At 38.4% G+C, this 14729-nt stretch overlaps 3 protein-coding genes across 5 annotated transcripts; all 3 read left to right on the top strand.

Annotated features, from left to right (window-relative positions):
* Positions 1 to 2265: 2265 nt before the first annotated feature.
* Positions 2266 to 7397, top strand: LOC103320352 (putative E3 ubiquitin-protein ligase RHG1A). Of its 2 annotated transcripts, none has more exons than XM_089045698.1 (6): positions 2266 to 2753; positions 3807 to 5625; positions 6256 to 6309; positions 6530 to 6628; positions 6728 to 6865; positions 6948 to 7397. In XM_089045698.1, the coding sequence occupies exons 2-6, from the start codon at positions 3898 to 3900 to the stop codon at positions 7077 to 7079; spliced, it is 2151 nt and encodes a 716-aa protein (XP_088901824.1). In that variant the 5' UTR covers positions 2266 to 2753; positions 3807 to 3897; the 3' UTR covers positions 7080 to 7397. The 2 variants fall into 2 exon arrangements, with proteins under 2 accessions (XP_088901824.1, XP_008220246.2); XM_008222024.2 differs by having other exon boundaries at positions 2289 to 2584.
* A 1379-nt stretch (positions 7398 to 8776) lies between these two features.
* Positions 8777 to 11643, top strand: LOC107880537 (transcription factor SPATULA-like). Of its 2 annotated transcripts, none has more exons than XM_016792321.2 (6): positions 8777 to 9419; positions 9660 to 9755; positions 9829 to 9894; positions 9976 to 10041; positions 10900 to 11223; positions 11302 to 11643. In XM_016792321.2, the coding sequence occupies exons 1-6, from the start codon at positions 8994 to 8996 to the stop codon at positions 11407 to 11409; spliced, it is 1086 nt and encodes a 361-aa protein (XP_016647807.2). In that variant the 5' UTR covers positions 8777 to 8993; the 3' UTR covers positions 11410 to 11643. The 2 variants fall into 2 exon arrangements, with proteins under 2 accessions (XP_016647807.2, XP_016647805.2); XM_016792319.2 differs by having other exon boundaries at positions 8778 to 9419; positions 9657 to 9755.
* Positions 11644 to 12584: 941 nt separating this feature from the next.
* On the top strand, positions 12585 to 14127 carry LOC107880538 (transcription factor bHLH95-like). The gene is given in 4 exon segments (XM_016792322.2): positions 12585 to 13277; positions 13279 to 13311; positions 13400 to 13831; positions 13940 to 14127. Coding segments are annotated over 4 exon segments (828 nt in total). The 5' UTR covers positions 12585 to 13013; the 3' UTR covers positions 14039 to 14127.
* Positions 14128 to 14729: the final 602 nt, after the last annotated feature.

Below are 14729 nucleotides of genomic sequence, written 5' to 3'. Positions count from 1 at the left end.
AGCAACATCTCCGTTTTATTGTCTCTCTTTATCTCTCTCCTTCTCGGATAAATGACACAAAAAGAGAGAAAAACAAATAAAGTGAGATAGACGTTGAAACCAGGATTCTCCAAGCCCTTTGTTTTGTTCATGCCATTAGTTTACCATGTGCATCTGTGCGGTGCCCATTTATGTGGTAATTTGGAGCAATTTTCATCATCTTGTCATGAGAAATTTATTTCTATGAGAATTCATTGCCTTGCTTTGAGGCAATCTTGCTCCCTCAAAGCTACTTTGCCTCTTCATGTGTCCATATACAAAACTGAGACCCAAACTTCTCCCATGTGCGTTATCATTAAGTCATAAGGGTCATGGGTTTTGTTCCCTTGGACTTAGAGAATTCATTTTGATTCAATAACTACACCACCCACCTTTCAGGAAAAAAAGAAAAGATTTAAGGGTGTAATTGCAGAGATTAGGTCCCATTCTCAGCCAACCACCACCACAACCCTTCCCAATTCAACTGGCCGTCTGTCTATATCTCACCACATAACCCCACTACTAGCCTCAAGTAATTTTGTTTAATTGCAAGTGTCAAATTGCACAAAACCCATTATGCCTTGTCTTGAATTTTTGATGCATAATTGAACCTAATTTTTTCATAGACTATTCAAAAATATATATATATATATTCTTCTGGGCTCGGCTTAATCTTAGTCCCCTTGGCGTGTTCCGTAGCTAGAGTTTTAGCCTGTCAAATTTTCTCCATCGTCTAAAAAGCACCAAATTTCTAATGTTCTCTTTGGTGGAGGAATCGTCAAGCTTATCTCATTAGTAAATAAGATATGTATTAATTAATATTAATAATAATAATGGTTTTCAAAAGAGCCATTGCGCTTATTTTCGTGGCCTCAAATTAAAACACACACACACACACAATAAAATAAAATAAAATAAAGAAAACTATACCAAGATTAAAAAGCAAGCAGCTTTGAAAGGTAAGAGAGAATAGAAAAACAAAAGCACAAATGAGACCAAAACAAACGTAAAATAAAGAGGCCCACGATTGAGATATGAACGGTAGGCAAGGCGATTTACAAAAACAAGTTGAAGAAGAGAACCTGCTTGGATACTTGTTAATAGGGACGCATACACACATTTGAAGGTCTTTCTTCCATTCACACCTCTTTTTAACCAAAGTTAACACACACAAAGACTCATCTTCTCACCTCCTCCTATTGTCTCTTAAAGGCGAAAAGGAAATTTTTTTAATGTTAATTTAAAGCTCTTGCTGTCTCCAAAATGATCGAGGCATTGATCGAGGCATCAAGAACAACCATACCCATTTGGCACTAAAATTGTACCGACAGAATAATTAAAATGACCCATATGGGTAAAATTCTGTTTTGGGATCCCACTATTATTGCTTCTTACCCAAAAGATAATTGATTTTGGGGTTTTTTTTATAAAAAAAATCTTCCAACCATGTAAATGGGAAACAGAGTGCCGAGAATAGTTGGTCAAAATTTTTTAGTCCTACATAAAAGCACACCAAGCCAGATCCTTAGGAAGGTGAGCATAATCCAAAGTCATCCAGAGGAGTTGGGACCCATGATATCATAGCATGCCACGTGTGCTCATACGAATTCACTATTTTTTTTCTTCGTGAAAGTATATTTTTTTTAAATTAAGGAGAAAAAAAAAAACTAAAATTTTGTGTGGGGCAACTCTCAAACACAGCTCAATGCCCTCTCACAAAGTCAGAAAGGGCTCCTCAAGAAAAATGCAAAGGGAAAAGGGAGAAGCAGCAGCTGCCAGCAGCAGAGCAGGGCATGTGAAAGTGTGATGGTGAGGCGTGAGAGGGTGTGTGATAATATTGATATGAGAGGGCAACAGGTGCTTGGCGTGAAAGAGCGAGTTGTGGGGCTGCAAATGGGACGCCAATTGGTCTTTTTATTTGTTGGGTTTTAGAGAGAGAGAGAGAGAGAGAGAGAAAGAGAGAGAGTATAACTCAAACTAAAACCAAAACTAAAAACCCAAAGTTATAAGCTTTCAAAGTTCAACACCAAAAAAGAAAGAAATCAGGACAACCTGCGTGAGCCATTTGGTAAGCGGCCCCCCAACTCCAAGTCTCCAACATATCGCACCTTTAGAAACCCTCCCCGCAACACAACACCTAGTAGGTGATGTTGTTCGTTTTTATTTTATTTTATTTTGAAATTTAAAATTTAAAATTTTTATGTTTATTCATTACTTTGTTAGGAAACTGCTCTGTATGACCATTACTCTCCTTGGTTCTCTCTCTCTCTATCTCTCTCTTTGGGTTATTTCGTAAATTAAAGATTACCGTCCTCTTTAATCTCTCTTTCCTTCTCCTTTTCTCTTTCTACATTTCATTTCATCCACCCAAAGGGCCAAAGCCTCTCCCTTTCTCTCAACCCCATTGCTCTCAGTGGGTTTTGTTTTGTTTTGTTTTCTCACCTATTTATTTTTCTCCAGAGAAATAAAGAAAAGAGAGGTCTTTTCATCATCTACCCGGAATCTCCGGGCTGCTTCTTTGGTTTTCTGCTCCATATTCTTTACATAGATCGGTTTCTTCATCTGGGTATGTATGGTTTTTAGATTTATTCCTTTACTTTGTGGTTTCAATCGATCGGTTGCTGATAAGACTGGATTTGAGAGACTTCATATTTGGCTTATGGGTTTTCAGCTTTGTTTTGTTCTTTCTGTGCTTGTTATGTTTAATCCACGGAGCTGAAAATATAAAGGCAAGGGTATGTATGAAGCCCTTATACCTTTCCTAACAACCCCAAAGATTCTTACTTTCTTATCGGTTTTTTTTCTTCTGTGTCCTTAATATTTGATATCTGTTTCTGGGTCGTCATTTGTTTAATTAGGTGAATCACTTTTCATATCAGCTGCTTTGAAATGAGATTTTGGAATATGGTTTTCCGGCCATCCATATTTGACCTTGTCAGTGGGGGAAACCGATCTTGAAATTTTACCAGTAAATGGGTTTGATCAATCCATCTCTAATTATTCTGACGATTATTCATCATGTGCTGTGTGTGTGGTCAGTTGCCTGTTTGAAAGCTTGCACCTTTCAATTATATGACCTAGTTGTGCTTTCAACTTTGATCTTTTGACTGGTGGGTGCCTAGTTTTTTTGTGAATTCAATTGCCTGGTAAGGGTTTAATAAGCGGGTTTTGTGATATTTGGAAATGTGTCTTGTGTTTATGCATTTTGGGATGCTTGTTGCACATTCGGTCATTCACTCCTTTTACTGATGCAACATGATAAAGAACATTTTATCCTGGTGTTCAACAACTGCTACCAGGTCAGGATAGCACAGGTTGATTAGTCATTACCTCATCATTAATCAAAGCTCACTGTGGGTCTTCCCATTTGGTCAAGTAGGTGTTCTAGTGGCAGTGCAAATACAGATAGTAGTTTTCATCTATCACCCTAAAGCATCAGTAGCCAGTAATGGAGGATATGATATTTTCAAGTAGGGGTTGTACTTTCCGTACCTATGTGGTTTCATGCATATTCTGGTATTTCTTGGGTTTAAGTAAAACAAGAACATTAGCAAGGGGTTAAAAGAAATAAGAAGTAAAAAAGGCATTGCTCACACTCTAGCCTCTTCCTCCAATTATGCATTCATTTTTACGCCTCCACATAGGCCCGTGTAGAAGATTTATGCTTCACTTACCAATGAAAAAGAGAAAAAGAAAAGATAGCTTACTCTTATAACATAATTGTGTACCTCTAACTTACTCTAAAGCTCTTCAATGTTTATAACCTTTCTTCTACTTTGTTGTGCCAGGTCCGCCAAGGTGCACATAACGTATTGTTTGTACTGAAGATATCTTCAAGTTCTTTACATATATTTTACAAGGAGATTCATATTAGCCCTAATGCAAGGGCAGAGGGGTACAATTGGTTCCTTGCCTGAAATGCTAGATTTTGACCATGGAAGTACATCAAGTGATGCTATAGATCAGCAGATTTGCTGGAATAGCACACGGAATCCTGCAGAAAATCGGATGCCAGACTATGTTCAATCGCCCGGTGATATGAATGTCGGGTTTGTGAATTCTATGGGACATGAACGACAGCACTTGAGCAGATGGTGCTTAGGTGAACCTAGTTCTAGCAACTCACAGACTGAGGTAAGCCGTGATGAGCGGAAACCAGAACTTGGATGGTCTTCTTCAGTGGATCCAAGTGCTGAAGCCGCTTCAAGGTTAGAGGAGCGGCGTTATGAACCAACTAATAACCTTTCACTGGACAACAATGTGAATACTATTTTTGCACAAAGTTCCAGTTCTGATGCAATTCCACAGAATCTGAACTTGAATGCAGGTTTTGCGGGTCATGGTGGTGATAGTAGTCAAGTCATGGAATGTCCGAATACATACAAGTATAATGTATCAGAAAATGAGCAAATTCGACCTCCTAGTAGTTCTGATCCTTTTATGCTTCCTTCTGGAAGTGCTGGATTTTTAGTTGGAGAGAATGATGGCAGACCAGGTTGTTCATTGGAGGGTCGTCGTGTATCTTGTAAAAGAAAGGCTATTGAGGGAAATATAGGACAGTCTTCTATAAGTGGAAGTTGTAGTTATTTTCAGCATACAGAAAGTGGTGGAAGGCCTTCTATTCCTGCTCACTATAATGCAGGCGGCAGCCTAAGCATATCTGCCCCTGCAGAACAGGGGAATCCAAGACTTGGGGCAGGAGGGAGAGAGCTCACTTCTGACAGCCTTCCTGATTCAAATGCTGGAAGAAGTTCAGAAGGCTCTCATAGGAACTTCCGTGTGAGAATCAACCCTTCAAATCAACAAAATTCTATACCCGCTGCTAGGTTCTCAACAGGGAGGGCTGTTAGGCATTCTGGTGTCTCGTCTTCCCAGCATTCACCAAGTCTTCTTCCAGTTGATCATAATATGGACCTGAGACCAGCACCAGCACTAGATAATATGAGTTCACAGAACCAGCCAGTTGTCATCCATGTTCCTGCTTTGCCACAAAATGTGCAATCATTAAGATGGAGTGGAGGAGGTTCTAGCTCAAGAACTGGCAGCTTATCCAATTCTGTGGCTTTTGGAGACAGGGATGCTCCACCGCGTGAAGAAGTGAACTCAAGAAGCATGGCAAGACACATTTTGGATCATCCTATTTTTGTACCAGCAACTGAATTGAGAAATTCCGCTCGGCATCCTGCAGGTGCATCCAATAGAAATTTAACCGGTGGAAATGCAAGTATTCCTGGAAATGTTGCTTCTTCATCCCGGACTGGCTCAAGTTCAAGTGTTCATCCAGCATCTGCACCTACGTGGGTTCCTCATCACAATTCGCATCCACAATTTCCTCGAAGATTATCTGAATATGTTCGTCGATCATTGTTTTCTGCTACTGGTAATGAGTCTGGGAGCCAGGGCACCAATTATTTGCCACTGCGTTCGGCTCCTGCATCATCAGCTGAGATAGGTAATTCATCTGGTGCTGGTAACCAGGGTCATCATCATTCTCACCCAAGGTCATCATCTTGGATGGAGAGACATGGTGATGGTGGACTTGGGGTTCCGTATTCGTTACGGACTTTGGCTGGTGCTGGCGAAGGAAGTAACAGGCTTGTATCTGAGGTATGTTTTAGAACTCTCTTTCTCTGGCCGTGAGTTTTTTCTTTCGAAATATATGTGTGTGTGTGTGTGTGTGTGTATTTATACATTATTTAAAGCATTCTGATGAATATCAGGAGTACTCACAATTGTTCTAATCACCTGTTGATTCTGTTACCATCAAATGTCTGATTATAATTATGACAGCAATGATGCATGGATTAAATAATCACCTGTTTGCCCCTAGTCATCAGTTTTCCCCCAGTCTTATCAAAATATTACTTGGTTCTGATATTGAATGTTATCAGATGGTGAAGATATATGCTTTTTCAACTTATTCAATTTGTTCAAGTTTTAGAAATCATAATATGGGGCATCAAGTTATTGAGAAATGTAAGTTCGTAGAACGGGACCTTCTTTCAACTGTTTCACATATAAGCTCAAAGCAATATAATATACATTCATATGGATTGTATCTCTTTTCAGGCAGATACATACGTGTCTGCATGTTTAGTCTCTTCATGAGTATTCATAATAAATGTAAATTTCTAATGTTCTTTTATCCAAGTCTTTTTGTTAGTCTAATACTTTGAAGTTCATATTATTTCACTAGTTATGGATCTAGAACTTATGAAGTTTTTCTTCTCTTTTCAGCAAATTTGCAATGTCTTGGGTCTCATGCGTAGGGGTGAGAGCTTGCGATTTGAGGTTAGAATTTTATTTGTGTATACATCAGTGTAATTACAGTGTAGATTTATTCTCTACACAGGTTTTGGAAGTTTAAGGGAATATATGTCTTGTCCTTGTGAATTTGGGAACTCAATGTATCTATTCTCTTGTATAAGAATATTATAACTAAATGCTGTTAACAGATGTGATAATTTCTTTTTGGGTGTTCTGACATTTGACTTATGCTTCTTTATATCAGGATGTTATGATTCTTGATCAGTCAGTTCTTTTTGGGGTGGCTGATATTCATGACCGGCATAGGGATATGCGACTTGATGTTGATAATATGTCTTACGAGGTAACTGATACTCCCCCACACAAAGAAAAAAAAAACATTTGGTTCGGCATTGGTATAAATGAGATTACTAAGACAAAACAAACTTTATGATTAATGTAGGAGTTATTGGCTCTGGAAGAGCGCATCGGAAATGTGAGCACGGGATTAAGTGAAGAAACCATATCATTTCGCTTGAAACATAAGAAGTATATTGCAGTAGGATCTCAGGCAGAGACAGAGCCATGTTGTGTATGTCAGGTAATGACCGCACGTTGCTGCATCCTGTGTTACATTACATGATGTTTTATATTGCTCGACTTATTTATACTGTTATATGCAGGAGGAATATAATGACGGAGAAGATCTTGGAATGCTTGAATGCGGACATGATTTCCACAGCGACTGCATAAAACAATGGCTGAAGCACAAGAATTTGTGCCCCATCTGTAAAACTACAGCCCTCGCAACATGAGTCGACGACATCAATGTTTTTGCAGGCTAGTTTTTCTTCAAATTAGGTTAAAAGAGGGGTTGCTTACGGAATCGGGCTGCCCATATGTTGGCTCACCGAGACCCAATGCCTCAATGCCTCCCCGTTCCGTGGTTGTCAAATTGAAGTTAGTCCAAAGAACTACTTCACCAAGAGTCGAAGCGGAAAATTGCTATTATTTTTTATTTTTATTTAAAACCAGGCCTCTTATTGGAGGCAGCAAATTTCAAAGTTGGAAAAGCAAAACTGGCACTGACTTTTCATTTTATCAATGAATGATTAGGTTTTTATGTTTTGTAATGGTTTGACACCATTTGTGCTGCAGATTTTTTCGTTACATCTCTCTAAGATTTCAAAATCTCATAGCCGTATTTGGAGGGCTTGATAGAAAACAAACTAGTATCAACATCTATGCTTCTCTTCTGAGCCTTTTCTTTGCAACTTCATGGTGCTGAAGCATATGATTGTTCCAAGTTTCTGTTCAAACTACGCAATGCAATAAGGTCTTTGATCAGTCTTCACTTCTAGGGTCCCCATTTTGATGTTTTACAGAAAATGTCAATGAAGCTCATCTTTTTGTCCTGCACTTGATGCATGAAGCTTCTTAGCTTTGAACAACTAAGGTAGCCAAAGCAGACCATGAAGCAAGGCAGAAGCTTCAAACAAGTTCATGAATCAAAATGCTCATATCAGTCAATCAGTGGAAATTCTTCTCTGTTTCCTTTGTTAGTTTCTTGGGTCACTTTTAGGGTTGGAGGGTAGATTTCCTGTAAAGGAAAAAAGACGAGGCACAAGACGGAGACAGAAGAAGTAGGCCTTTGAAAATGAAATCGCGTGATGCAGAGCTAGTAGGAACACAATAACACGCCACCAAAAGGGCACCTCGGGAATTGCACTTTTTGTTCCCCTTCATAAATTCTTCCTTGGTTGGATAAGACGGTGATGAACGACATGATATGATGTGTTTGACTTTTAGCCCATTAGGACGCTGAACAACGTACATTTATTTATTTATTTTTATTGCAACTTGCAAGTAACAAAAATTATGAAATGCACACACGAAAAAAGTTTATTTGAATTTTTCCTATTGGGTTTTTTGTTTTTTTGACAAATTAACTGTAACAAGTTAACAGCTCAGAGGGACCTAACTGAAATTTCCTAGAAAAACGTCGACAACAAAAAAATAGTTTGTTTGGCCATCCAGCTATAGCTCTTAAATTCGAGAAGAGATAACGTGTTGTGAGTCGTAATTACTAGTTATTAAATATCTTATCTTCCAATTTATTTATATTATTTTTATAGATTTCAAAAAAATAATTTAAATTTCATGAATGAATATCTCCAATAATCTTTATATTTTCATGTTCTTATATTTCATGATTATGATTTTGAAAATTCTTATCAGAAAATGAGTTCAATAATCGTTGAATGTACAAGTTTGCCCTACCTTAATAATAGTTTAGAATAAAGATCATGATTGGTGGGTCACACAACAATTTATTACGAAATCGATCCATTATGGTAAATAACAAAAAATAAAGGACGCAATCTGCAATATACCATAAACAATGGGAGCTTAAAAACAAAAGTAAATAAAACAATTAAATAAATGGGAATTTCTGAACAAGATACTGTATCTGAGAAATTGACAATTAGCGCGGGAGAATAATCAAATTGCGAGCTTTAGATGTTTAAAACCTTTGTTAAAGATTTAAGGACTGACTGCACAGAAAAAGAGAGAGAAAGAGAGAGAAGCCAAAGCCATCAAGAAAAAGTGGAGAGAAAGCAAAGGAGCGATGACGAAGCTAACAAACTAAGAACCTCCCCTCCTTCCTCCAGCTGAGTATCGATGACTGCACTTTGTTGAATTTCTCGTCCTCTTAGGTTTTTTCAACTATGGCGGATCTGTACGGGACAGCTCCAGACTCCGAAGAAATCTCGAACATTCTCAGCCAACTCCTCCACGGCCACGGCTCCTCCGCTTCCTCTTCCTCGTCTTGCATGCCCTTTAAGCCCACTTACACGCATCTACTGCATTCCTCAGTGGCGCCGCACCACGTTACGACGTCGTCCGAGGTCTTGATTTCGGAGACTAGGCACGAAGATTATCACCGGTTCGCCCGATCGGAGGACCGGCGAGTCGTGGACGGGAACTCCGCTGCTGCGGTTGTCGAGTCTTCATCCGGTTTCGATTTCACCGATTCCGGTGGCTATTTCCAGGCAGAGGTAAAAGAAGGTATGGAGTCTGATGCGAACACGTCCTTGAAGGGGAGGAGGATTTCGTCTGAGAATGATCTCGGTGACTTTAGCTATGATAGTGAGGTATTTCTTTGTTTTTTTCTTCTTTCTAAATTCTGTTTGGTTGCTAAGTAAATTAGGTAGAACATTTAAAGGAAGCAACTTTTGAATTCTGTTGCCGCACTTCTTTTTTGGCCCAATTCCAAAGACAGTAAAAAGAGACAAAGATGGCATTTTTGTTGTCTTAGCTCTATTTGTATCAGTTTGTTCAACCTTAATTGGTGGAAATTTGAAACCTTTGGGGGCTTTTGGTGGAATTAGAAGGGTCAAGACCGGTCAGAGGTGCCGTTGAACCCAGTTCCGCCACGTAGTTTATCCAAGAGAAGCAGAGCTGCAGAGGTCCATAATATGTCGGAAAAGGTTGGGTCTTTTCTCCTTGTGTAAAGGTTTAAGATTTGAGCATGTGACAAATGAAATTTTGATTGGTGGACAGAGAAGGAGGAGTAGGATCAATGAGAAAATGAAAGCCTTGCAGAACCTGATTCCAAATTCGAACAAGGTAACTCTTAAAAAAAAACTTCTACAGCCTTTTTTGTGCTTTATTTTTCAAATAATTTCATTGCTGTCTTGTTTTTGTTAGACGGATAAGGCTTCAATGCTGGATGAAGCAATTGAATATTTGAAGCAGCTCCAACTTCAAGTACAGGTGAGATCGTTTTCACTGTTTTGGGAATATAATTGTGATTAAGATTATCAGCAATTGGGATCTTTTGATATACCGCTGTCTAAATGCTGTCTAAATTCAAATATAAAATGGATTTTACTGATTGCTACTTTTGCTGCTTGGTGTGGCAATAAGATGCGACACAATTAAAGACAGAACTTTGCTCTGAAGTGGAACTGAGTGACAATTGGTTTGATTCTAGCTGACTTGGTTTAAAATGAACTAAAGTTTAAATTACTCTTGGTGAAGCACTTAATGTAAACCTGATTAAACTGTGCTGCTGCAGTAATTCTTAATAAACAGCAAATGTCCCAACGTTTCTTGTCTGGAAACTTGGTAGACTTCTCAAACTCAATGAAAAATTACATAAAATGTAGCTACATGTGGCGGGGGTTGCCGAAATAATCATATAAAATCTTGAGTAAAATAGATCAGGACCCTGTATAATATGCTATGTGGTATGCATTGTTATATTAACATTGTTCTGGCATCTTCGTTTGACAACATAAAGTGTTGCTTTCATCCACTGAAGAACCCATTATACTCATCTTCCGACCCATGATGAGCACCTATGTTCTCTGATGATGCACAATTTTATTTTCTACGTGAGGATGACAAAGTTTTTTAGTTGACATCTGACAGTAATTGGGATTCCTTTGGAAGATTTCTGGGATGCACAGCTAAATTAGGTTGTCTTGTGTATGAGACTGTTGCATGAAATGTTGTTTCTTTAAAATTTCCTTCATCACTCCCTCTTTCATAATGCTGAAAGAGTCTTGGAAGGAAATTTATTTAGTATTCTAAAGCTGATATACTTTTTGCTTCTGATTATATTTGCAGATGTTAACAATGAAAAATGGATTGAGCTTGCATCCAATGTGCTTACCAGGAGTCATGCAGCCTATGCAGTTGCCTCATATGGGATTAGGCCTTGAAGAAGGAAGTAATAAATTTCCAAAATCTAGCAGAGGAATAAGTCCATTTTATGAGAATGAAGAGAATCTGATGCAATCTGCGTTTAATATTTCCCCTGGATGCGCAATCTCAAACCAGCCAATGGTCTTACCTTCAGTTGCAAATGTCCCCACTTCGGAAGCCACATTTGGGTTTGAACCATCGATTCAAGCTCTCTACAGGCCCTTCAGTGTCCCCTCATCTTCTAAGGTAACTCTAGCATGAATGGCAGAAGTAATATATTAGAATTTGGGGAACTAACACTGTTCGTTTTCTTGCCATGTGAAGGAACTCTTCAGAGACGGTGAACCACGAGCAAAATTAGATACCAGCGAGACTGGGAAGAACTCTTCATCACATGTCGACATATTGTCCACAAAGCGGCCGGATGTATGACATTGCGGCCTGTTTTCATACAGTTCTTTTCTTCAACCAAGAAACAACCATGGTCCTTCAAACTGCTGACTTTTTCAAACTTGATCAGGTTACATATTTCATATTTTTCTAGTGTAACAGATCGACACAATTGTGGGATTTGTACTGTTGATTCTTCTTAACTTGTATAAAAATACTCACCAGTCTTGGTATTTGCCATTTATAAAGCCATGGTCTTTTGTAGCTTTGGATGGATATCTCAAATCTCAATTGCTGTCCTTCGTGATTTTTATTTTCTTTTTTCCAAAAAACCTTAATTATATACGGTGGCATATGACCTATTATCAGAAATGCCAGTGTTTGAGAATTCGGGTAATGCATCAAATGGGGACAAGGCTGATGAGTAGCGATAGCGTTACAGGTAAAGAAGAAAGCGTTTTCTATGGAAGATCAGAAGAGTTTGTCTCATTCTCTGCAATGAGACAATATATGAGAAGGATGGGATGCTTTTCTTTGGCTGCAGTTTTGGTGTCAGAATTTTCCACCCTTTTGATACACCTATGACCTATATGTCATAACGGCCGTTTCATGCCAACTGCAATTTATTCGTCCTCCAACTTCATCGCAATTTACCAACATGCCACTGGGGGAGATGGTTCATGTCTTCTATTTTTATTTTCTCAAATACCTTGTTGAGTTTTCACTCATGTGAGCTTAGGCAGATTATGATAATAACATTGAAGTTGCAAGTGTCCATTAAATTTTGTAACGAAGTGAATTACATGATTATAGGTAATCTTATATTAGTATTTCTCTTTCTAATGTTAAAAGAGGTTCAAAGTTCAAATTCATCATTTTTCATTGATCCAGAAAACGAATAAAATACTAATCAAGACCTAACTCATGAATTATGTTTTAATCTGAAATGTCTAAAGAATAGTATTGCCTTAAATAATGAATTGTGTTTATTTTAATTGGGAAGTTGATATCTAACCTAATTGAAATGCTTGAAACCGGAAAAAAGAAAAATATATTGATTATAGCCTTTTATTAGTCCTATTCTACACTGGACTTCCATTGTCTGTCAACTTCTATTCTATAAAAATGTACAAAATTAGCACCAAAAAAATATAACTCTCTAAAATAGTCTAATAGGCAAACCATTGATCTATGATTAGGATTTCATTATATTTTTTAATTGGCAACCGAAAAAAAATTGATGTACCCGCTGAGACTTTGAGAGTGAGACACTAACCAAAAAAAAGGAAACGAGGAGGGAGGGATGGTGATTCGGTAATAAAAGGCGGGAAGGAGGGTGAATAAGTAAATTAAAGTGAAGGCCGGAGGGCCCGGCTTAAGAACAAGTCTCTAAAATTAGCTTCCGTTTTTTGTTTGGACGCCAAAATAACGGCATTCGTCTCTCGATTGTATTTTGTTGTGTAGCCCAAAATCCTAATCATAATCCTCAAAGCTCAACAAAAAGCCTACCATCTCCACCTTTGTCACCTTCCACCTGTTTGTGAAAACGTCCCATTCAACTTTTAAACAAAGTCCTTTATATATTTTCTCAATTCTGAAACTGCCACCTTTTCCCCCTATCTATAAGATCATTTAGCCAATACCCAATGTCTTGCTTACAGCAAAACTCTGTTTTGGGATCTCCCATTTCCAATTTAGGCACTTGTGGTGGTGGAGAGTTGTTGAAGCTAGAAAAGATGGGGGTGAATGTGAACTCATATCTTAATTCAATCTCTGCATTAATGGAGAAAGGAATGATCAAAGAAAGTGGTGGCAAGGCTGCAAGTGGTGGTGGTAATGAATCAGAGCATGGCATGCACACTTGGACTGAGAGGGAAAGAAGGAAGAAGATGAGGGACATGTTCTCTAGCCTTACATGCTCTGCTTCCTCAGCTTCCAGCTAAGGCATGTAATCTTCAAACTCAAAGTTTCTTTTAGATCATATAAATGCAAGTCTAAATATATATGTTATGTTTCAATGATGTGTATGCAGGCAGATAAGTCCACCATTGTTGATGAGGCAGTGAGATATATCAAGTCCCTGGAAAAAACTCTTCAAACAAAACAAAAACAAAAGCTTGACAAACTCCAGAGGCAGAGCACTAGTGCATTGATAGCATCAAACACAGAGCTAGCTGGTGAGACAAGGGAAGCGTTTTTGGCTGATCATCTACATCCATCAAAGAACTTGATGGTCACAAATGCATTCCCACCTTCTCTTTCTCCCGCTTGCTTCGAGACGTGGTTTTCGCCAACTGTTGTCGTGAACATTTGCGGCCCTGATGCTCAGTTCAGTGTTTGTTCGCCGAGAAAGCCAGGGCTCTTGACAACCATCTTGTACATTCTAGAGAAGCATGAACTGGATGTAGTCTCTGCTCACATCTCCTCGGATCAATATCGTTGCATGTACATGATCCATGCTCATGTAAGTCTAAGAATTCATGCTTAATTAGTAACCCAAAATATTACTTTTAATTATAATGATCACTTGATTAATTAATCTGCTGGCTTTATACTCTTCTTTCTGAATCAGGCTGGTGGAACTTGTGATCATTTCCCTGAGGCATTATCAGTGGAGGACACATTCAAACTAGCAGCAGGTGAAATAAATTTGTGGCTCTTGTCCTGTTGAACATACTTGATATATATTGTAGAAAATTGCTTTCACTTGTGTACCTTTGGTCAACTGTTCTGAATGATCATGCTGGTGTTTTTGGACCATGAGCCGTGTGTATAAGCCCAATGGGCTAGTTGTTCTGTTTGTTTTGGGCCTTGTGACCTCTCTCCATTATCAAAAAATTGAGTTTACTCGATGAACCCAATTAGCTCAAATTAAGTCTGTTTAGTGCAGAGATTGGGACTAAATCTAATCCACCTCAGAAACTCATACGTGTCCCTACTATATGACTGCTGGCAGCAGCTGCCACTAGACTTCCCCTTGAACAAATGGCACATTCACATGGATGCTACACTGTTTAGTCACATCAACATGTTCATTTTTTGGTTTTTTGTTTTCCAATCAAGGATGGGGAAAAAAAAAAAAACGTGCGCACACGCTCGCTTTAGAATGAGATGGCAATGGCATCAAACTTAAGATGTGCCACTCACCAAAAACAGAAAAGAAAAAAAAAAGTGCCAATCATTTACTTCCAAACCTAACTTTGATGACTTATGGTGAATGAAAAATGTTGACAAATGCTAAACAACGACCTCAGAGAATGACAGAAAATATTAACATTGCGAAAATATTTTGGAAAAAATTGATTTAAAAAGCATGTCTGTAATTCACTTAACTTCTTCATTTTTTACCACTTAACAGTAGA

Source organism: Prunus mume, linkage group LG2, assembly GCF_029339155.1.
Source record: "Prunus mume cultivar Tortuosa linkage group LG2, ASM2933915v1, whole genome shotgun sequence".
In the NCBI taxonomy this organism is placed as follows: Eukaryota; Viridiplantae; Streptophyta; class Magnoliopsida; order Rosales; family Rosaceae; genus Prunus; species Prunus mume.
The sequence above is the reverse complement of the archived record's forward strand: the minus strand, read 5'-3'. Positions and strand labels throughout refer to the sequence as shown.

What these genes read in the sequence shown, in the direction of transcription:
- LOC103320352 (XM_089045698.1), top strand. Translation starts at nt 3,898, where the DNA reads ATGCAAGGGCAGAGGGGTACAATTGGTTCCTTGCCTGAAATGCTAGAT. An exon ending in GTAACAGGCTTGTATCTGAG is followed by an intron (nt 5,626 to 6,255) that starts GTATGTTTTAGA and finishes TTCTCTTTTCAG; the next exon opens with CAAATTTGCAATGTCTTGGG. An exon ending in AGCCATGTTGTGTATGTCAG is followed by an intron (nt 6,866 to 6,947) that starts GTAATGACCGCA and finishes TGTTATATGCAG; the next exon opens with GAGGAATATAATGACGGAGA.
- LOC107880537 (XM_016792319.2), top strand. Translation starts at nt 8,994, where the DNA reads ATGGCGGATCTGTACGGGACAGCTCCAGACTCCGAAGAAATCTCGAAC. An exon ending in TGATTCCAAATTCGAACAAG is followed by an intron (nt 9,895 to 9,975) that starts GTAACTCTTAAA and finishes TGTTTTTGTTAG; the next exon opens with ACGGATAAGGCTTCAATGCT. An exon ending in AGCTCCAACTTCAAGTACAG is followed by an intron (nt 10,042 to 10,899) that starts GTGAGATCGTTT and finishes TTATATTTGCAG; the next exon opens with ATGTTAACAATGAAAAATGG.